This window comes from Heteronotia binoei, chromosome 9, assembly GCF_032191835.1.
Source record: "Heteronotia binoei isolate CCM8104 ecotype False Entrance Well chromosome 9, APGP_CSIRO_Hbin_v1, whole genome shotgun sequence".
Taxonomy (NCBI): Eukaryota; Metazoa; Chordata; class Lepidosauria; order Squamata; family Gekkonidae; genus Heteronotia; species Heteronotia binoei.
The window spans coordinates 63152747-63175359 of record NC_083231.1 but is presented as its reverse complement, the minus strand read 5'-3'; the positions used below and the strand labels follow the sequence as shown (position 1 = coordinate 63175359).

Sequence of the window (22613 nt, the reverse complement as noted above, 5' to 3'; positions counted from 1 at the left end):
TCTGAGAACGCTTTTCTTGGGTTTTCCAAAATACACCAGCGTTTTTAGTTCTTCTCTTCTGCCGTGCTTCTTAGCCTGACCTTGTATTCTGCTAAGCAGCTCTTGCCTCGCCTTCTCTGGTTTTGTCCCGAGACATAGCCAAGCCTCATAGCAACTGAGGGCAAAATGAAGGCATGCAACTTCTGGTCTTATTGCTATTGAGCATGTTCGGTATGTACTGAGCATGCTCAGTAGCAGCGAGCGATTGGCACTCCAAGCCGGTTTCCACACACATTTGCCTGTTCTTGGTGTATGGGAAGTAAGGCCAAGTGAGTTAAAGAGTTGGGAGGAGGTGGAAGGTACAACCTTTGAGTTGAGAATCAGAAGGTGCAACCTGGAGGCTCAAGGGGCGGAATGCTGGGGAGCCCCAATAGGTAGATTCAGAAACAAGGGCAGGGATTTGCATCTCCCCATACATTTATGGGAGTGGGGGCACAATAGCAACAAACCTTGCATTCAAGCTGCTGAAAGCAGACGTGTAGTCACCCAGTAGCATTCTGGGCTGCTTGTTTGGTCTCATAGCCGGATTATCATAAGGTGGTCAGACTCTTTCCGGTGTCCAAACTCCCCCCTCCCTGCCTTGAGAGCTCCAAAGCTGACACAGTTGTTATCTTTTGAGTTTTCCAGTTATTTTAGTTAGGCTAAGTCCTACTAGAGTAAATGAAAACCCTGCTGTAGAACTGACACTAAGTGGTTCCCAATTCTAGAAAAAATTGACAATGATTCGGTTTATATAAGCTCCTAAAACAAATGTAAAGTCTATAAAGAAATCTTACTCTGTTGAACCATATCTACTTAAGGTACCTTGGTATCTGACTTAGCAGTTCTTCCTGTAAATGCATGATACAGCCTAAATATCTACTTGGTGTTCCTGATGTTATTAATAGTTATTTTTCTCTCTCACTTTATTATAAATGTAATCTGATAATTTTTGGATATGATAAATCCTACCTCCCCTCCCCTCCCCTCACTTCTATATGTATTGCTGATTTTTTTGTTTTTGTTTTTGATGGGGGGGTTTCTTTTTCTTTTGTTATATTCACTATGTATAAAAACCAATACAATTGTGTCTGAAATGAAAATCCTGTGTAGGTTTACTTCTTCATGTATCTGAGGCAAATTCCCTTTTAGTAGGGTGAAATTCAGTAATGAGGCTTATGGAAAAAGTGGCAGGTAACTCCCAAGTCCTGCTCATGTTTTTTCTCTAAAGACCTGTTGTCTTCTTGCATTTGCAAATAATGTTGCCTGATGAGGGTATTATTTACTACTCTGCAAACTGTAATGTTACCTTATTTTAGGCTTTGTAAGCCAAAATGCCCTCAAAACGAGGTTGGGGAATTGTCAGGTGGGCACCTGGCTCACTCAGGATCTTTTTATCTGTGTATACAGGATTCCACGTCCAGAAAAGTAATGCTTAAAATATTTGGGAATCTAATTAAGTAAAACAATTATAATTTATTAAGAAAAATATAGGCTTCCATACAAGATAAAATACTCATAAAAACACACATTCAGTCCTAGGAAACATAGATAGAGAGATAGGGGAACACATGGGTAGACAAACAGGGCGATATTTACCTATTGTAGTCTTCGAGGAAGGCTCCGATAGCAACGAGCGAGGAAGTGGGAGAAGGGACCCGAAACTGATCAGGAATTGGGGATGGATCTATGCAGCGGAAGTTGGGATACTGATAGAAGCACACCTGTGGGTAGCTAGTCCACAGATTATAAGGAGTCTCTTGAGCCCTTAGGGGATGGGAGGTATGAGGGAGGAGAAAGGTGGTCAGCTGGTGCATGACCTCACAAAAAGGGGAGGTTTCGCAGTGACCATAAGGGCTGGACTAGAAAGTTCATTGGTGGCACCTAATTGGGTGCTTGCTCTTGACCAATGGACTTGCTTGGATCCTGGATACCTGAGTGAACTTTCAGGTTGGCTCCAAAGTGACAGTTGAGAAGAAGAATAGAGAGATTACTTGGCTGGGTAGATATTTAGGACTATTAGACTTATCTAAAAGGGTGACAATAGAGAGTCAAATCATGGCCTAGGTAACACCCAGTTTGTACAAAGGAACTTGGCTCTGGCTGAAGATGGTCTTCCTCTTCTTCTGTCTTCTCCTTGGCACTAGTCTTTGTCTTGAGTTCCGTCAAACAAAGAAAGTGGCGGTTGGACGATTAACCACTCCTGGGGTGGGTAGGTTGCTTGCAGGCATAGGTGACATCTGGTGTGTACGTGAGCTGTTCACTTCTCTGGAATGGAGTCAAGCCTGGTAGGAAGATGGCTGCGTGTGGTGTTAGCCCTCCATGGTGGATTCCAGGTCAGAACTTCAAAACCGTTCGACTGGATAGCTCCTGGCGGTGCAGTTTCCTCCGCTTCATGGATGGGATGGACATCATACGGAACGACGGGAAACCATCCGTTCTCCTGGTGGGCACTCTTGTGCCGGTTTAGAGTGCCTTTGTAGCATTGTGGCTCCTAGTACTGCATAAGTCCCTGTTGCCCCTGGATAGGTTTACCCACACTCTCTGGCCAGACGTGTGTGAATTACTTCTCCAGGTGCTGTGGCAACCAAGCTGGTAATCACGATGTTCTGTAAGGGGGTTTTCCCTCACAGCTTGATGTATACATGCAAAGGAATGAGGTGATAGAATGAACTGTGCTGTTTTAGACTCTAGCTGTAGGCTTAAGGCCAATAGAGCCATACCATTAAGAGAAAGGAAAGGACTCTAGGTGAATGATTAGATTTGTTTAGAATACTTCCTTATGTTAAAGACTCAGCAAGTGGGAAGAAAGCCACCACATTGCACTAGTTTTCTGCTTGTATGGAGTTTCTCATGTTTCTCAAGTGGTGTAGTCCATTCTACCACCTCAGCATCCAGCTACCTCGTGTCCCTGCAGCAGTTAGTCTGTATTGGTTGTCATCTCGGCCAATTCCACACTAGATCTTTAATCCTGGTTCAGCCCTGTCCCCAAACTGACATTCTACACTTGAATAATGGAATCATAGAAACCAACTCTATGAGTTTTTGATTTTATTGTAGAAAATTAGTTTGGGGACAGGGATGAACAGGATTAAAGGTCTAATGCGGAATTAGTTCTGAATGATTTATTTACTATCACATACTACATTGTCCCTTGTTGCCATTTGATTTTTCTGTGGTATACATTTTCTGGTGATGGCCTCTAAACCCAGAATTGTTCTCCACTATTCCCAAATTCATGGAAAGTAGCTACAGATCCTCAGTAGTAAAATAAAGTCTTATTCTTACACATACACAAAATGTTGGTGAGGCAAAATTTCCCTTTGCAGAAGCTTATCCTAAGCAGACTTTGTTTGTCTGTGTGCCTAATAATTCAATCTTTGATTATAGTTTCACTTTATACTAATTTGTCTCACCAACAAACATGTGGGCAAAGGAGACCTGATAGATGTTGTTTACCTTGACTTCCAGAAAGTTTTTGATAAAGTTCCTCATCAAAGGCTGCTAGCTTGAGAGTCATGGAGTAAAAGGACAGGTCCTCTTGTGGATCAAAAACTTGCTGAGTAATAGGAAGCAGAGAGTGAGTATAAATGGGCAGTCTTCGCAGTGGAGGACGGTAAGCAGTGGGGTGCCGCAGGGCTCGGTACTGGGTCCCATGCTCTTTAACTTGTTCATAAATGGTTTAGAGTTGGGAGAGAGCAGTGAAGTGGCCAAGTTTGCAGATGACACTAAATTGTTCAAGATGGTGAGAACCAGAGAGGATTGTGAGGAACTCCAAAGGGATCTGTTGAGGCTGGGTGAGTGGGCGTCAACGTGGCAGATGCGGTTCAATGTGGCCAAGTGCAAAGTAATGCACATTGGGGCCAAGAATCCCAGCTACAAATACAAGTTGATGGGGTGTGAACTGGCAGAGACTGACCAAGAGAGAGATCTTGGGGTCGTGGTAGATAACTCACTGAAAATGTCAAGACAGTGTGCGTTTCCAATTAAAAAAGGCCAACGCCATGCTGGGAATTATTAGGAAGGGAACTGAAAACAAATCAGCCAGTATCATAATGCCCCTGTATAAATCGATGGTGCGGTCTCATTTGGAGTACTGTGTGCAGTTCTGGTCACCGCACCTCAAAAAGGATATTATAGCATTGGAAAAAGTCCAGAAAAGGGCAACTAGAATGATTAAAGGGCTGGAACACTTTCCCTATGAAGAAAGGTTGAAACACTTGGGACTCTTTAGCTTGGAGAAACGTCGACTGCGGGGTGACATGATAGAGGTTTACAAGATAATGCATGGGATGGAGAAAGTAGAGAAAGAAGTACTTTTAGCCACAGTGTGTGTGTATATATATATATAATTTTTTTTTGGCCACTGTGTGACACAGAGTGTTGGACTGGATGGGCCATTGGCCTGATCTAACATGACTTCTCTTATGTTCTTATGCTTGGGATAGACATTATGCTAACTGACCTGGTTTGTTTGGATTGTAGAAATCTGAAACAAAGTATAAATATGACCCATTAAATGATACAGAAATTACATAGCAGGAACATATTTACAGCAACAGAAAGTAAACAGTAGTATAGACTACAGTTCCATATCAAACAGTGCAGCAGTTTACCATTCAGTTTGCATAGTTTGCAGAAAACCAAGAGAGTGGGAGCCTTCCTGACCGCATCAGGCAGACCATTCCATAAGGTTGGAGCCACAAGAGAGAATACATGAGTAAGGCAGTTGTTGATTTTGCCCATTTGCAAAACTAAGCTGCAGTATTCTGCACCAACTGGAGTTTCCAAGTTGACTTTAATGAGAGACCAGTGTTGAGTACATTTCAGTAGTCTCATCTTGATGTTTCCTTGGTGTGAATCCAGGTGGCCAGATTAGCTGGTGAAGGCAAGGGACCATTTTGTAGACTAAACTGAGTTTGAAAAAATCATTTGTTGCAGGTACATTAATGTGCTTCCCCAGGACAGTGATGGATCTAGTATAACTCCTAGGCTTACTATGCAGATGTGTATGGACATTTTATATTCAGGGTGGTGAGAACCAAAGTGGATTTTGAAGAGCTTCAAAAGGATCTGGGTGAGTGGGTAACAACATGGCAAATAAGGTTTAATGTGAACAAATTCATAGAAGTTAACTCAATGAAAATATTAATTCAGTGCACAGCAGCAGTGAAAAATGCAAGTTCTGTTACATAATGATTAGCTGCAGGACTAAAAACAAAGCAGCCATTTGTGTAATGCTTTTGTGCATATTTGTGGCATGACTGCTTTTGGAACACTGTAAATTTCTGGTCACACTAGCTCAAAAAGCTGTAGCTGGAAAAGGTACAAGAAAGGTGACCAAAGTAAAGGAGCATATTCTCTATGAGAAGAGGCTAAAGAGCTTGAGACCTTTTGTTCAAAGGAAAGGTGACATGAAGCAGATTGAGGAAGTTAATCATGAGAAGAAAGTGAATGGAGAGAACTTTTTCTCTGTCCCTTAATATGCATGAGCATCCATAGAAGTTACTGGGCAATAGGGTCGAGACAGACAAAAGAAAGTACTTCTTCTCTCAACGACTAATTAACTTGTGGAATTCATTGTTGCATGAAGTACTGATGGCCATTAGTTTGGTTGATTTTAGAAGAGGATTAGACAGATTTGTGGAGGATAGGTTCATCAGTGGGTTTTAGTTACAACACAGTAACCAAATGGAAGTGCTGTGTTTAGAGGCAATTGCTTTCTGAATACCAGTGCTGGGGAGGCAATAGCAGGGAGTAGTTTAAGGCTCCATACCATCTTGTAGGTCTTCTAGGAGCATCTGGTTGGCCACTAAGTAAAGCAGGATAGATAGATGAGTTGCCTGATCCAGCACAGCTGCCCTTACATTCTTATATAAAGATTGCCATGGGGAGGGCTAACCATTCAGAGTACATTTACATGCTGTTGTAATCTGTCATAACGAAATTCTCAAATGCAGAGAACTAGCTTTACAGTAACAAGGTTTTTTAAAAAAGGCTTCTAGGCCTTTCTGCTGGAAATGTTTTACTGTTGCTAATCCTCTGTAATAGTACTATTTAACAGTGCAGTCCCTGTCATTAATCAGTATGAGCAAAGATGTCCTGTAAATGTTTTCAGCAACAATGAAATGTCAAGCATTGACTTTTACAGAAAGGTTTAAAGCATTGGATGAAATGTACTCAACATAAAGAGAAATAGAGCAACTGTGGGAGTATAAGTGGTTCTTGGAGTAATGTGGAAATGGTGGGATAACTCAGCCCCCCTTGTGCAGAGGACATCTGGCTGTTTTGTCTGGCATTTTTCACTTGCTGGAAGAGCCTTTTCTTCTGCCCATAACCCACTTTGAAAACAGTTGCTGGGGTGTTCTGGATACTGCTTATGTCCCTGCCCTCTGATAAGCAGCTTGGGGCTCAGTGACTGAAGAAATCTATTAATGGATTGCTGCTGCCTTTATTTTACTAGATATGCCAGTCAGGGGAGGAGGAGTTGGATTGGCTCTGCAGAGCTGAGCATTTTTAACTTTCCTTTCAGAAGCTGTTAGTGCTCATAAAAACAAAAGACAGGTTGTCCAATCTTGTTTTTCCTCTAACATCCATTGGTGAGGTGGGAAGAGTTCTTTTTGTGAAGGATGTTGGGAAGGAGAACTCCCCTCTATTGCTATTCTGTTCCAAATCCCCAGTACTCCCATGCAGCTTTTTGCAACTAGATGGCAGCACCCAGCTGAGCCCTGCATGAGGTGAGGCACAGGCAGTGCCTCGATGAGCTCTGTGAAAGGCAAGATGGCAGAGGGCAGTGCCCAGCTCAGTCAAGCCTTTATGGGTGAGGGAAGTAGTGCCTGACCTGTGTGAAGTGAGGAAGGCAGCACCTGGCCAGTTGGTTAGGCAGGCTACCTCATCCTCCCTCATTCCATCTCCCCTTTGGGAGGGAGGGTGGGTCAGGGTCGGACAGGCAACCTCTTCCTATCTTCCTCCCTCCTTTGGAGGTAGAGCCAGGGGAAGGGGCCTTTTCCCAGGGCTGCTTATTCCCAGTCCACCCTTGCTCATATGGTTCTGAGGATAAATGGAAGAATGAAGTAAGGTGCTTTGAGACCCCATTGTGGAGAAAGGCAAGGTAGAAATGAAGTAAATAAAAATATACCTGAAGATGGAGGGCAGGTAAAAGGTTGGAGATTGGGTGAAAAGGAAGCAGAGAAGGTTCAGGATATGGCGGCTGTCAGTTGGACGGAAAAAGGAAATAGTGTGGGGGAAATGAGATAGCAAAAATGTGTGCCCTTTGCAAGTCCTTGCTGGTTCCCCACTGGCAACTGGCACTGTGCAACTGGATCAGTCTTCTGGGGGTATGAAAGGTCAAAAAACTGAAGATGGAGAGAAGGTAAAGGTAGGGTAATATGGGAAGGAAAGGAAGCAGAAAAGAGGAAGAGGCTTCAAGGAAAGGGAAAGAGGAAGTGGTGGAGAACAAAGTTTACCCTGCAAGTCCTTGTGGGTTCCTACTTTTAGTTGTCTATATAATATGGATTTGTGAAAGCATTGTACATGTATACTTTCCATGTGTCTTGTTCTGCCTTCCACATATCTACACACATGTGGCTTTAATTAGTATTTACTGTGTGGCAGACCTCCTTGGGTGGTGCAGTTCACATGGAAAGATACAGTTATTTAACATTTCCCCTCAGCCCAGGAATAGATGAGTTGAATGCCCCCAGTAGAGGATTTTTACTGTGCATGTATGCGGTTTGTGAGGCTGGCAGGTAGTGAATGTATTTACCTCAGTGCATGGTTGTTTGTTTTTCATATTTCTGCACTGCCTTTTCCCCAGGGGTGCTAAGGGCAATGAATATGTATTTATTGTGAGGTAAGTTAGGCCGAGGGGAGGGGAGGAGAGAGTCTGATCAATCTTCAGCTACCCCATGAACTTCATAAATGAGTGAGATTTGAATGTTGGTCTCCCCAGTCTAAGCCTTAACATAATATCCATATAGCCTCATCAAGATTTTCTGCTTCAGTTGACAGATCTTAGCAGACAACAGAGAGTTGCTTCATGCATACAACAGTGTTTTGTGTGCTGTCATGTGTCAAGTAGATGGTTGGGTGGTGGTTGGGACCAGACAAGAGATAATTTTTTAAAGAAGGTTTGAGTCCAGAATTTAATAATTTGTTCTACTAATGTCTGGTGCTAGGTGTCTTCCCCACACAAGAAGCTACTCTACTGTGGGCCTCTCGTGTCAGGGGAAGGCTTTTTATTCCAGGGGAAGCTCCTGTCCTTAGCAGAACAGATCCATAGGATTTAACCTACTTGACTCTAGTTTTCAGACAAAAAACACAACCATCAGCCAGGACTGACTATTATTCATAAGGGCTTCTGTTTCTTTGAGGATATTTTTATCTCTTTCCAGAACTTGTATCCAGATCTGATTGCATACTCTTCAGACCATCTCAGAACCTTCTCATTACGTTCTCTTTACAGTAACATCCTGATATTTAAAAGCTGCCTGTGGCTTGTTTGAGAGCCCTGGGCCAGCCATATCATTAATCTTATTTTTTATTTCCTGCTCAGGGGTTGTTGAGTTGAATGGCTAGCATTGGGGTTTCCCACCTAAACACATTGGGTCAATGCATTAAAGCACACTAGAAAGGGAGGACAGATTGTAGTTAAAATAATGGAAAGAGACCTTTTTAATAGGATTCCAATTAAATAATTGTGTTTCCTAAAATCTGACAAAAGTTATATTTCTTTTCCAGAAGTGAAGGATGTCTAAAAAGAAGACGGGTGCTCGTAAGAAGGCTGAGAATCGCAAAGAATGTGAGAAACAGATAAGAGCTTCAAGAGGCAACATAGATTTGGCAAAACATCCCTGCAATGCTTCAATGGTAATCTGACAGCATGCATTTCTTTCTGCGGTCTTGTGTGCTAAATCTGAAGCACTGGTTTTAAAATATTTCTCAATCTTTTATTTTTAATGTTGAGGGAAGGAGTGTAGATTTTCAAGCTTGAGACCTTGCAAGAAGCACTGGATGTTATCAAATCTTCTAAAACAATTCATACCCCTGAAAGAATACATTCAGATCATTAAGGTTCCTCTGAAGCAACAATTATTTTGTTCCCCTCTCTCTTTGTGAATGTATAAAGATGCTTTATTTCGTTGGACAGCTGGTCCCTCTAGCTCATTATTGTCTGCAGTGAAGGGCCATGTGTCTTTAAGGTTTCAGTCAGAGACCTTTCTCACCCTGCTGTTTGAGTTCCCGGCTTGCACAAATGTGGAACTTGGTCTGCATAGCAGACTTTACATCTCTCATATTTAATTCTCTGAGGACTTCAGAGAACTTGAAGGAGGTCTGTTATATCACAAAATCCATAATTTTGCTAAATGTTATTAAAATGTTTCTTAAGCACCTTTTCCCTACATAGTAGATGCCCAAAGTGGTTTACATAAGAATGCTCAGAGGCCTACATACTCATAAAGATAATAGAGACACTAAACTATAATCCACACCACCAACATAAGACTTCCCATTCCCTTTTCTGTGCAGAGAAAGAGGCAGTAGTCTCATGCTGAGTTTATGTTGCTTCTTCCTGCCCCCCAAACTGGCCAGTCAAAAGCCCTGCTAGGCAAGAGCCCCATTTATACCCAAACACTTTCTGAGAACACTTAGCAGGTGCCAAGAAAGGAGATGGTGAGCACCATGACACCTATGAATACCACTTTGGAGACCCCTGTTTTAGAGCATGAAATGGCAGATTCTTACTAGCCTCATAAAAATGCAGAGTGGCACAACAAAATTGTAACCAACAAACATTTTTATGCTATCTGTATTCCAGATATGATAGAAGCATAACATTTCCTATTCTCTCCAGGATGCAGTAAATTGCCAATTTAGACATATGACATTTCAGAGTAAAATTATAATGTTTTACCTTTTGCAAGAAAGCAGCAGTGAAATCTACCATTGGTTCAGCTTGTGATGGCAAGCTCAAGAATTTTATATTTCCAAAGCACTATCTGCCATTGTACTAAAGCTAGTTAATTTAAGACATTTGTTTAAATCTAGGTTTTATGAAATTTCTTACAAAACATTTCAGTAAAAATATCTATCTACTTCTCTTACAGGAATGTGATAAATGTCAAAGGTAAATACATATTTTGTTCATTATTTGCCTTAAATTCTATTTCTTAAATATGCATTTTCAAGAATTTGTTTAACCTCTGTGTTCTGACAGGCGGCAGAAGAATAGAGCATTTTGCTACTTTTGTAGCTCAGTTCAGAAGTTACCCATCTGTGCACAATGTGGTAAGTGTACACCTCACATTTCTTGGTTCTTATTTATTCCCCACAGTACTTTTGCTGTGCTTAGAATTGGCATCAAGCATTGTCATCTGATCACAGTAATTTGTTTGATTTTATTGATTCTTTAGGCATTATGGGATGCTGTCTTTTAATTCTGCATGTGAGTCTAACGTGTTTTAACAGTGCTTGGATATATTTTGTTTTAAGGAACAGCGGGGGAAGGGATTGAAACTATTTTCCGGTTTCACATTGTGCCCTCCCAGTAATTGTGGTTGGTGATCTTTCCTGCCTTCTCTCTCCCTATAGCATCTCTCTTAGACTTTCAGAAGGCTGATGGTGCTTGTGAAATCTGTGTGGACAAAAAGATACATGAAAGAAAGGCTGCAGCAAAGAGAAGGAACTGAGTGAAATCTTATCTACTCCTCCTTCTGTCTGTGGTGTGTCCAGTGATGTAAGACATTTTGTGGGTCAAGACTGAAACTGAGGCAATTTCTACGAGCTCCCACTCTTCACTGAACAACGCCCCCCCCCACCCCCCATTGGTGAAGCTTTTTGTACACACAGCTCTCACAATCTCCAGCATTTGGGAGGTCTCACATATTTCTGGGAAATGGGGAGGCAGGAAAGATCGATGCCTATAAGTGCTTTCTGCTCACTCACCATAAAATCCAACCCATTTTTCTTTCTTTCTATTGTTGTGATATGATATTATAAAACTAACATTGATCCATGATAACCCAAAGCCCTCTTCTATCTTAGAAATATCACCAATCTTTGATGAGATTTTATTTTTAATTCTTAACATTTTTCTTTACCAGACACTTAAGAATGACACTTAAGAATGTTTGAAATTATTTGGTATGATTTCTTCTAGCACTATTAACAGGTTGTTACAAGCATAAAGTAGAGGAGGAGAGAATGATGTGTGCCTATTGGCGGTGCATGTGCAGAGTGTAAAACAGAGTGCTGTGCAAGAGTATACTCCGGGAAGAAGGTGAGCCACACACCAGCACTTAGTATAAAAGTAGTGTATTTACAGACTATATACAATACAACTAGTGCGGTGAATAACATTAAGCTGAGTGACAAAGTGCTACGCCAGGAACCAACTCTCGACTGAGAGGAATACAGTCTGGCACTGTAGTGCTTATATATACATGTCAGCCAATCATGGCAGTCCATACAGTTGCTGACTTCAGCAGGTACTTTCCCCTGGTTACAGTCCAGCCAGAACCGGCTTGCTGACAAGGTTGATCTGACCTCACCTGTCAGATAGATCCACCTGCTTCTTGCTTCTGTCATGCTGTGGAAGGAGGACTCAATACACTGACAGTGCCACCTTGCAGTCCTTGCAGGAAGGCTAAATAAGTTGATGTTGTTTCTAAATAATTTGTTTTTATATAAGCTTTTTTTCTTTTGTAACAGGGAAAACAAAATGTATGATGAAATCTTCAGACTGTGTCATAAAACATGCTGGTGTGTACAGCACTGGCCTTGCAATGGTGGTATGTACATAAAGGAATAATCCCTTTCAGGATACATTACAAATCGACTAATTTGTTACAGTGATGTCATTTTTGTTATGTCTGTGTTAGAGCGAAATATGGAAATCATTTGGCCATTCCAGATATGATTGGGAATGCTTCTCTCTAGTTTTGCAAAGCCAGATATTTGGACTTCCAGTCCACACTTTTCAAGACAGGTGGTAAAATGCTAATTGCTGGATAGGTTACCGTAATAGTTGGGCCCAATTCAAATGCACAACCTAGCAAGGCTTTGACTTGGCACAATCACAGGGTCTCTTTAATTTGTGCTGCAAGCAACCCTTTTAAAGTAGTTCTGCAGCTTATGCAAAGATTCTTCACAGGTGTTTTGCTGGTGTCCAACTAAGCACAGCCTAGTTTAGCTGAGATGCCATGTGAGTGTGGAGTCCCGGCAGAGAAGTTCTGTTGCCTTTAAACTGAGCCTTGAATTGTGTGTATGAGGAACAGAATTGATCTTGAACTCATGAAAGGGTAGATCAACAAGAATAAATAGGATAGGCTTTTAGTAACCCAATCCAAAAATTCAACTCAAACCCTTATATGTAAGTGGGGAGTGGGACTTATGATTATATATGTTGCGATTTTTTCTTTGATTTCATGCAGCTTTAAAGTCAGGATTTAAAAAAAAATTTCCATGCCCTTTTTGTTATTTTGTTATTTTATTATATTTATATCCCGCCCTCCCCTATCGGGCACAGGGCAGCTAACAACAGTTAACAATTTGATAACGGTTTACTTTAGTACAATAAAACATTATTAAAATATTAAAAACAGTTTTAAATATGATTTCAGATGGTGTTTGGTCTGATTCAAAATAATTTATGTTAATGCTGTGGGATGGTGGATACTATCCAGTTAGTTTTGTTCTCCTATGTACCTGTAGTTAGTTTTGCTCTCCTACGTAAGCATTCACCACCTGGCTTGACTAAAACTCAATAAATAGCTAAAATTGGGTATATGTGTATACACACAAAAAGTCATGTTATTTTTGAGATAAAAATACCACAGCAGATGTGAGTGATTACCCTTTGGCTATAATTTCAAGGGTTTAAAAATTAAGTAAATTCTGCTGAAATTGGTGTGATTTAATTTTCATATTTAGACATTTGCTGTCTTAATGATAAGAATATGAAGCATGGTGGAAAATAATAAGCTAGTTTTTAGTTCTGTGGAGATTTCTGAACTGTCTTAAAATGTTTCCTGTCACTGGCTATTTGGAATTACATGTTACTCATTAAGCAGAATGCTATTCAGTAGAGGCCAGCCAAGATCCGCAGTAATTTTTTTCCCTGTCTTATTTTGCAGGGGGCTATTTGTGATTTCTGTGAAGCCTGGGTTTGCCATGGTAGAAAATGCCTCAGCACACATGCTTGTATCTGTCCACTTGCAGATGCAGAATGCATTGAGTGTGAGAGAGGAGTCTGGGACCATGGTTAGTTGATGATAACAAAGAAAAACAAATGTTTTGACTTGATTACTTGCTAACGTTATGCTGGTATGTTTCTTTTTGCTCTTGCTGATTTATTTATTATGTAACTTATTGTAACTCATATTCACCAGAAGAGATTTCACAGTATGTTCTGTTCTATTTACATTTATGAAAGGTTGACATTGGTCAGGTGATCTTCAGCATATTCAGAAACCTGTCACAATTGGTCTTTGTTTTTCCTCCCCTTTGACACACTTGCCTGGCACCTGCCTTGGTGTTTTTTTTGGCAACTTCATGCTCAGCTCTGAGCCTGAGGACTATTTATTGTGATCATATTAGATTACTGCTTTTGTTGCCTGGGCATATTTTTATTGACTTGTTATGTTGTTGGTATTTTATTTTTATTGTTTTAGTTGTGGTCTGCCTCAAGCAGGTTCTGGGGAGGTGACACAACAGATTTTCTAAACAAATGAAGACTAAGGGGAAAGAAGTCCAGAGCTGGACAAAACCAGTTGTCAACTGCAGTCTGTGCATCTGGCTCACTCTACTTCTACATAAAAAATCCACTGCTTCATAGTGCTACCAGATCTTACAATGCAGGCAAGCAAAGCCAGGTTTTAGGCACAAAGCATTTTCTGTAAATGGCTGATCTCTGCTTGGTGGCAGAACGGAAGGAGACTGGTTTTGGTTTTTTAAGTTGTGTTAAATTCTTACTCTTATTAATCTTCTAGGAGGCAGAATATTCAGCTGTTCCTTTTGCAATAATTTCCTCTGTGAAGATGATCAGTTTGAACATCAGGCCGGCTGCCAGGTTCTGGAAGCCGATACCTTTAAATGTAAGCTGTTCTCCTGAACCTCTTCTTAGTAAAGGTGATGCATCTTTAACTCTTTCCAGAATACCACTTGAAATCAGGGGACTGGTGTGGTGCGATTTCCTAAATCAGTGATTCCACAGACTATATTAGCTACTCAAAAGTCAGTGGATTGTGGAATGCATCTGAATTGGGAGCACAATTGGCAATAGCAGTTTCCATATCAGTCTGGATTTTAAATGTGATTCTGGCAGGGCAGAATCATTTCCTATAGGACTTTGCACTCACATAGCATTTTGTTTAAACTGGAGTTGTGCTGGTGCAAAGTAGCTCTACGTGGCAGTCTTGAGCAGGTAGAATCAGTTTAAATGAGTCAGTATGCGAATCCAAAGATTCACAGGAAAGTGCTTTGGCCTGGCCAGTGTCACATTTAAATTGAGCCAGTTTGTTTTTGCAATGCTGTTAGTAGAGGATACTGTTTTTTCCCTTTAGTTATATGCACAGTCCCTACTTTCATTGTGGCATCTATGCTATTAATGAAAATCTTTTAAACATAAAGATTGGTATATAAGAAGTAGATGCAGCCTTCCTATAGAGACTGAGAGACATCAGAGCAGCCCCCTCCCCTTGTCCTAACAGCAGTGTTGGCAGGGAAATGGGATGGGGGATGAGGAATTAGGGCTGTTTTTGGAGCCTCCGCTTGGTTCCCCATGCCTTGTTTGTTTCATTATAGTTAAGGTGTTGATTATCATTTTTCAGTTAAATATTCTTAAATCTTATAAGTTGTGGTTGTACATAGTGAAATGATCAGGTGAAATTCCATGGGAAGGCAGTGTTGTTAGAACAGAGATCTCTTGTTCAATAATGTTCATTGGCTGGAACATACGCTATCTATTTGATAGTTCTCAGACTGAGTTTCTAACATTTTTGATTAATGTGTCACCGTGAAAAGGCTAGATAAGACTTCTGCTGGACATGTCAAGTGCAGTTGCTTCCTAAAGCAACTGAGCTAAGGTAGGAGACTTCTTAAACCCTTGCCTACTGCCTCCCACTACCTCCAGTATGTATGTATGTATGTATTTATTTATTTATTTTCTCATTTGAATCCAAGGCAGTTTACATTTTAAAAGAAAACCAGTATAAAATGGCCCAAACCTTTCAATAATCCTGAAAATTAAAACTGCAGTAATATAAAACCTAACAATCTAAAACCAACAAACTACTGAATTAAACTACAGCAGTTTAAGGGAGAGTCAGTGGCTCAGTTGGTAAGAGTCCTTGCTTGGCATGCAGAAGGCCCCAGACTGAATCTTTGGAATCTCTAGTTTAACCAAGAAAAAAAAAAAGGGGGGGGGGAGTCCAGGAATAGGTGACATGGAAAACCTCTGCCTAAGACCCTGGAAAGCTGAGGTCAGTCAGAGCTGACAACTGGTCTGAGTCATTATTTATTATTTGTGTTTTTGCCCAGCTGACTAAATTGGATTAAAAGCGACTTGAACAATTGTGGTTTCATCATTTCCTAGGGTGTGGAACCTGAGACGGGAAACCATGATGTTATCTCATGCTATGTTACTTTGCTGTGTAGATTTTGGTCACTTTGATCATATCAAGTAGCTTTATTGTTCCATCTAGTTTGTTGCGTTCTGCTCTGGCAGCAGTTTCCCAAGGTTCTCAAGCAGAGATAGGTCTTTCTGAGTAACTGCTCCCTGATCCTTTAATTGAAGATGAGCTGAACCTGGGGACCTTCAGCATTCAAAGCAAACACCTCTGAGCCATGCTTTCTCTCTGTAGGTAGTGTCATTGGTCAGGGTATTGCCTGTCTACCATCCTCATTCTTTTTTTAAAAAATCTTGTTTCGCTGTTTTCCTTTGTTGTACAAACTGAGAAGAAGATGTCTTCAGCTTAGTGTAAAAAAGAAAGTGTAACGTTGGGTCCAAGCAGTGAAGGGATATCATTACAATTTTTTATTCATTTCTAGGCTAAGCATTCATTTTCCTTGTACTTGGAAGAGGCACAGCCTTGGAAAGCCTAAGGCTGTCCATTAAACTGTATAGTCGACCTTGGTTTAGAAAGCAGAAGCAGAGAGCAAAGCCACAAAATCTCATTATTCAAGCACACATTTTGTCTTGCTTAATAGGTGTTTCCTGTAATCGACTTGGGCAACACTCATGCCTCCGTTGTAAAGTAAAAGTAAAATAATTTTAAAGCACACGTATTGGGTTCCCTGTTCTTATTCTTTAAAGGTGCTGGCAATTTTTGTCATATCTTTCTTTACAGTACATCAAAAATGTCTGGGTTTTCCCCAAAAAAGGAAAAGAAAAGCTGTCTGTGTCCTGTTCCTAGCATGCTTTGATCAATGTACCTTCCCTGCTGGGTTCTTTGGACATCCCTAAGCTTGAACTGCTGAAACTGCTTTCCTTATATTCAAAGTCTGAAATGCTTCATCTCTCCTGGGCTGCTTCTCCACCAATCTGCTTGTGCTTTTATGAGTGGGACAACAGGTCATTATTACGTGCTGTTGTGTTTTTGGTGCAAGGTTCTGAGCCCTGTTCTGATAGCAGAATATCTTGGGGCACTCTCAGTCAAAAAAGAAATGTTCCAATCCTAACAATCAGAAGGCTCATTTTATGCCATCAAAATAAGTCCTTTGTGTTGTGAGATGCCTCTCATGATAGCGGCAATAAAAAAACCAAACTGCTGTTGTATTTTAAATAGCCACAGAGGGGGATGTATGTACCATCACAGGTTTCTCCCAACAATTTTTTGTTTAAGGATAACAGTACATAGAGGTACAGACCACAACAAATAGTATGTGGTGACTCTTAAGAAAGTTAGCATCTGTTCATTATGTCCTGTGAATTTTCTATTCCTTTTTTTGTCTGATATTTCACATCACATTGCTAAGTTCAAACAGTCAGTTACAATGACTAAGAGGGGGATGAGGGTAGAATTCTCTCCCTTCCGTTCTACCCTGTACAGATTTTCTCTGATATGAAATTGATGTCATCAAGGAATTCTACTTCATCTGGCAGTAGCTTATATCTAGAGGCTAGTTGGATTATTGCCTTGAGCATCTTGCATAATAAATATAAACACACATCCCTTCCTCTGAGAGTGTCTTACAATGTGATGCTGTGTGGAGTTACTTCAGTTCAGACGTTTTAAATAAAAGGAATTAGACTTGAGTAACTTGGCATAAGATTGCACTGTTAATCTGTGTACCTTTGAAATGTCTTAGTTCAAGTGCTTATTGCTTCCCTCTTTTCCATTATTCCAGAGATGTCATGGTGGTATAAGTGAACTTACAAGGTAGATCAAGTGGCCTTGAAGTTTTTTCAGCTTGTGGGTACTCTTGCAATTCTGACACAGGGTGATTGATGGGCACAGCCATGGAATGACTGCCACAAGAGGCGGAGCCAACCACGAAATGCCAGGGAGTGAGGTTACACAGAAGTCTGATAACAGATCCAACTTTTTGGGCAGATGCTTTGCTTAACATGATGACTTTTAAGAATTAATATGTTTAAAATATTTTCTTGTATACACAATAAGTATACATACTGAACTAGCAAAGAAATCCTCATCTAGCATTATTTGTCTTCATTTTGCAGACCTCTAATTCACTTATGCCAGTTTGGTGTAGTGGTTAAGTGTGCAGACTCTTATCTGGGAGAACCGGGTTTGATTCCCCACTCCTCCACTTGCACCTGCTGAAATGGCCTTGGGTCAGCCATAGCTCTGGCAGAAGTTGTCCTTGAAAGGGCAGCTGCTGTGAGAGCTCTCTCAGCCCCATCTACCTCACAGGGTGTCTGTTGTGGGGGAGGAAGATAAAGGAGATTGTGAGCCGCTCTGAGACTCTTCGAAGTGGAGGGCGGGATATAAATCCAATATCTTCTTCTTCTTCTTATGCAAAACAAAGAGAAAATGCTCCTTCTTCTGACTGTCCCCTTTAAAGCACAAGCCCTTCTTCTACCAGCATGTATAGCAATGACAGTGCTGAAAGGCTGGTGGGAGCTCCTTGCACATGTATTCAATAAGAGGAGAGATTTTGATGGCCAGATTTTGAGAAGTGAGCAAAATTTGATGTAGTGATACTATTACTTTATGCCTGAATGATCAAACTACATTAAACCTGGGAAGATATGATGATTTCAACAGAAGTTCCAGCTAGGTCAGAAACAAATCCCACTGTGTTATTAGAATATTATTCTGCTGTTTGCACAGCACTGTCTGCATTATACCATAAACATCAAAAGCACAAGAGACACTGTGGCAACCATGGGTGCCATGTTAGGAACCCCTAAAGTAGATTATGTACTTATCTCATCACTATTCCACTCATCTTTGGCAGTCTGTTGACTTCTGATTTCCCCTCCCCCTTTGAGGTGTGTGTGTGGGTCTTGCAGCAGCTTATTTTCTTCTGATTACACATTCTTGTGTTTTCTTTTTCCCACTCTTTATTCCCTGCAGGCTTGTTTTTGTGATGATCACACCCGGAGCAAGGTTTTCAAACAAGAAAAGGGACATGAGTTTCCCTGCCCAAAGTGTGGCCATGAAACACAGTAGACCAAAGATCTGAGCATGTCGAGTAAATTTGCACACAGAAGGGGATTAAAAAACCCTCTCTCTCTCAGTACTGCAGCATGATAAGCATTTTCATAATACGTAAACATTTCATGTTGAGATTTTCTCACCATCATCTGAGCACCAAAGGAGATAAATGATTGGGGTTCAAAAGAGTAGCTATAGAGGCTTCTAGACCTGATCAAACAAGCTCAAGGACTGCACAGCTTCCCTTTCCTCCCCCAGCAAGACTCTGGGAGATTTGTGCACTTGCTGCTGTACCTTATAATTTCCCAAGTGATGAGTGTTTGTCAGAGACATTAGAAGCTTTGGAGATGCAGCTGGTATCTGTGACTTAGGCTGAAAACAACCAAACTAATAGCACGTTCTGATTTCCAGTATCCCATTGCAAGTTGTTTAGAACTTATGATGATAAATGAGCTTTTTAAGGGTTTGACTGGAGAGAGAGTTAAATCCTATCAAAACCTGAGGGAGTGCATTTTTTACATTGGGTCTGGTATGCTCCTACTTACTTTATCTGGAGCACTCTTCTAAATGCTTTACTGATGAGGAACATATTCCCATCATTTATCCCCTTTTATCTCCCTTTACAAAAGGGAAGATAATTTATTTTGTCCAGCAGGCACCAAAGTTAAAACAAGTTTTTAAATTTAGTATGAATTTACAATGTATACTTGGGTCCATTGTTCCATCTAAGCTGAGTTAGTGTAAGCTAGTGTGTGCTCACAGTTTTTTTGCCTCTGGCTCGAACATTTTTGTCTTGGTTCAGGAAAAATGGCCCTAGAACAAACTAATTTATGCCGTGACTCACAACTTTAATGCCAGTAGCTCACAAAGTAGAATTTTTGCTCACAAGATTCCACAGCTTAGAGGGAACATTACTTGGGTCACCATGGGACAAGAAGGTGAGAGTATAAATGAAATAAATAAATACAATACTTAGTGGTGTGTGTCTGACCATTCACAGACTTTGCTGAGTGAGACTCTTCAGCTTCTACTACAGTCCACTGAACCCCCTTAATTTTCTAGTGTGCATCAGAAGTCCCTCGGGAGCCCCATAATGGGGCACAGTGGAATTTGCAGCTGAAGGAGGAATATGCTGCCTCCTCTTTTGCATACAAAATTGCCATTCTGACAAAGGAACTGCATGACTGGATACTTGCCAGTTCTTTCAGATCTCCAAGTTGTTCTTTGGTTCCTTTCTGTAATACATGTTTTGTAGAATATTTCTTGCTGCATGAGTAACAAAATTTATTATGTGGAAATAGTTATAGGACAGCCTTGTCACAGTATTGTAAGTGCTGTTTACCACAAACTCTCCATGGTGGATAGTAACAAACAAAAAGGCAATTAGTGAACCTTTCTGCCATTTGCTTCTACAGCACGTTCGCTCAGGAGGTGAGGATGCCGATGGGGCTTCTGGTTAAGATGCCTATTGGAAGAACCTCTCCACTGGCAAAGATGGAGATGCTGGTGATCATGATGAGCAGTATGATGAATATGAAGCAGAGGATGGTGAGGAAGACGATGACCATGAGGAAGGAGGGAAGGATCTGGAAACGGAAGCTACTGACTTATTCAGCAACTTGAATTTAGGAAGAACCTACACTAGCGGGTATGCGCATTATGAGGAATCCACTGATTAAAGCTGGAATCCTAAGCAGCCTAAGTAGGAAGCAAGTCCCCTCTAACATGGTGGGACATCTGAGTAGACATGTTTAGGATCTGGTCATAAGTCCATACTTATGGTGGCACTAGTATCTGAGAGGACCTGTGTGTATAATTAGTGATTTTTTTTTTTAGTATGGTGAACACTGGAATAACTTTGCTATGTTTTCAAGGAGCAAAGCTTACTGGGAAAGAAAGGGAATGGAGATTCTACAGATCAAAATGTGTATGGGTACTAAAGGGAAGGATTGGTGAGTAAAATAAATTCAAGGTTGCATTGCTTTAGGTAATGTGAGGTAAGGATTTGACTTAATGCTCTGTCCTCCCCAGCATAAGCCAGATAAGGCCATTTCTGTTTCTCTGCATTCATCAGACATTAAGTTATTTTCTTGAATGATTTTGATGATATTGCTGTTATCATGTTCCATAAACTATCAATATTGGTGGCAAGGGACATTATTTTTATGTCTCAAAAGCCGTTTCCTGCAAAAGCTAGATTTCCCTCCCCCATAAATATCGATCCACCTTGAGCATTTGGGGAAATGCTTGCTGCAAGCTATTGTATTCAAAATATAAATTGAAATTAAAGTTACTTTGACATTTTGTGTAAGCAAGATCGATCAGTATGTTCCTTTGTGGTGCACTTCTGGAGCATTATCTGATTCTGCCTTTTTTTGAATGCTATACATTAATTGTAGAGTTCACAACCACTTTCAGTGTGACCTAAATAAACCTTTGATCTCATATTTATCACAATAAAATGTCACTGTGTCCTCCTTTCATAGTTCATCATTCTCCATTCTGTGCATTTTTATTGCAGTGGGAAGTAAATAAGTGCAGTCAGAAGTAGGTAAAAATAAAGGGTGTGCATGACCCAGCAAAACAGTTCTGTGCACAGCCTTCCTGAACTGAGTGAGACTGCTCTTGGAGCCCAGACACTGAAAAACGACAGGCACAGAATGAGCTTTGAGTAGCTTGGGTCCCTGAGCTTTCTGCTGCCAAGCCATACATCTCTCAGCTGTCATTCATAGTGGCAGGAAGCAGCCTTTTAAGTTACAAAAGAGAGTCCCTGTAGTACCCTCTTGAAAACTGGGTGTATGATTTAAAGAAAAGGTGTCCTGTTCAATGTCTAAAATTAGTTAGGAGATTTTTCTATCACCTTGCAGTATGAATTTTTAGAGCAATGGATAATATATCATTGCAGCATTCACATCGTAAAATGTCAGACAGCTAAAGCCCAAATATACAATGAAAACAAAATGAATAAACTGTAGAAAAAGAGGTAGCAGCTGAGCAGACTCTACTTCCAAAAGTGCAGCAGAAGAAAAGTGAACTGCCTTACAGGCAGCTTGGTTTTCCTGTGCAGGCCTTCAGATCTTAAATGGGGGTGGCAGGTGTTCCTATGCTTTTAAACACACAAGATGATGGGATAACATTTCTCAATGCAGCCAAGAGGTGGAGAAATTCTGCCAGACATTGGGTGCAATTAATCCTCATTTCTGAACCTTAAATATTAGAAATAAGCATTTGTAGAATATTGTCTTTCAACCACATCTTGCTGGGTCTGGATTTATTTTTAATTAAATGCTGTATTATCAGGGAACTCAAACTGGTATTTTATTTGTGGAACCACCCCGCACTGGGATGAGAGAGAAAGAGAGTGGACTTCTCAGGATTCTATGTGAGGAGAAACAGATTAGTGGGGAAGGGAGTAGGGGAAAGGGCTTATGTTCCTTGGGAGCAAATTAAGTCTCAATAGAGTTGAGTATATGGGGCAGTTAAAACTGAAGCAAAATGTCCAGTGTGCTTGTTTCTTGAGTCTTGGGAATAAAACCTAAAGGGTCTTGAATGGAACATTTGAGCCAGTCCTTAGAACAGGGGTGGGGAACGTCAGGCCCGAGGGCCACAAAAGGCCCTTGAGATCACTTGGTCCGGCCCTCGGGGATTGCTGGGCCGAGCCAAGCCACGAGGTGGCCTCCCTGGCCTGTGAGGATCGTGGAGCCCAGCCACACTGTGCAGCGGCCTCCCCAAGGCCTGGCAGCCATTGTGGGGTCCAACCACACTACATGGTAGCGTCCCTGGGGCCTGGCTGGCCAGCCAGGATCGCTGTGGGGCCTGGAAAAGTCACTGTCACAGTTCAGGTAAGTTTCCCCCTCATTTCTTTATTTCACTTTCATTCTATTCCCCCCCCCCCATTTCTTTGTTTCCCTTAATTATCCTTTCTTTATTTTCCTTTATTTCCCTTTCTTCCCCCATTTTATTTTGCTTTCTTTC

General features: G+C 41.0%; 1 protein-coding gene across 1 annotated transcript; it reads left to right on the top strand.

Annotated features, from left to right (window-relative positions):
• The first annotated feature begins 286 nt into the window (after positions 1 to 286).
• On the top strand, positions 287 to 21100 carry ZNF330 (zinc finger protein 330). Its single transcript, XM_060246719.1, is given in 10 exon segments — positions 287 to 312; positions 8761 to 8886; positions 10125 to 10144; positions 10235 to 10305; positions 11728 to 11807; positions 13152 to 13278; positions 14007 to 14111; positions 16225 to 16271; positions 18558 to 18683; positions 20054 to 21100. Coding segments are annotated over 9 exon segments (960 nt in total). The 5' UTR covers positions 287 to 312; positions 8761 to 8766; the 3' UTR covers positions 20318 to 21100.
• The last annotated feature ends 1513 nt before the right edge of the window (positions 21101 to 22613 follow it).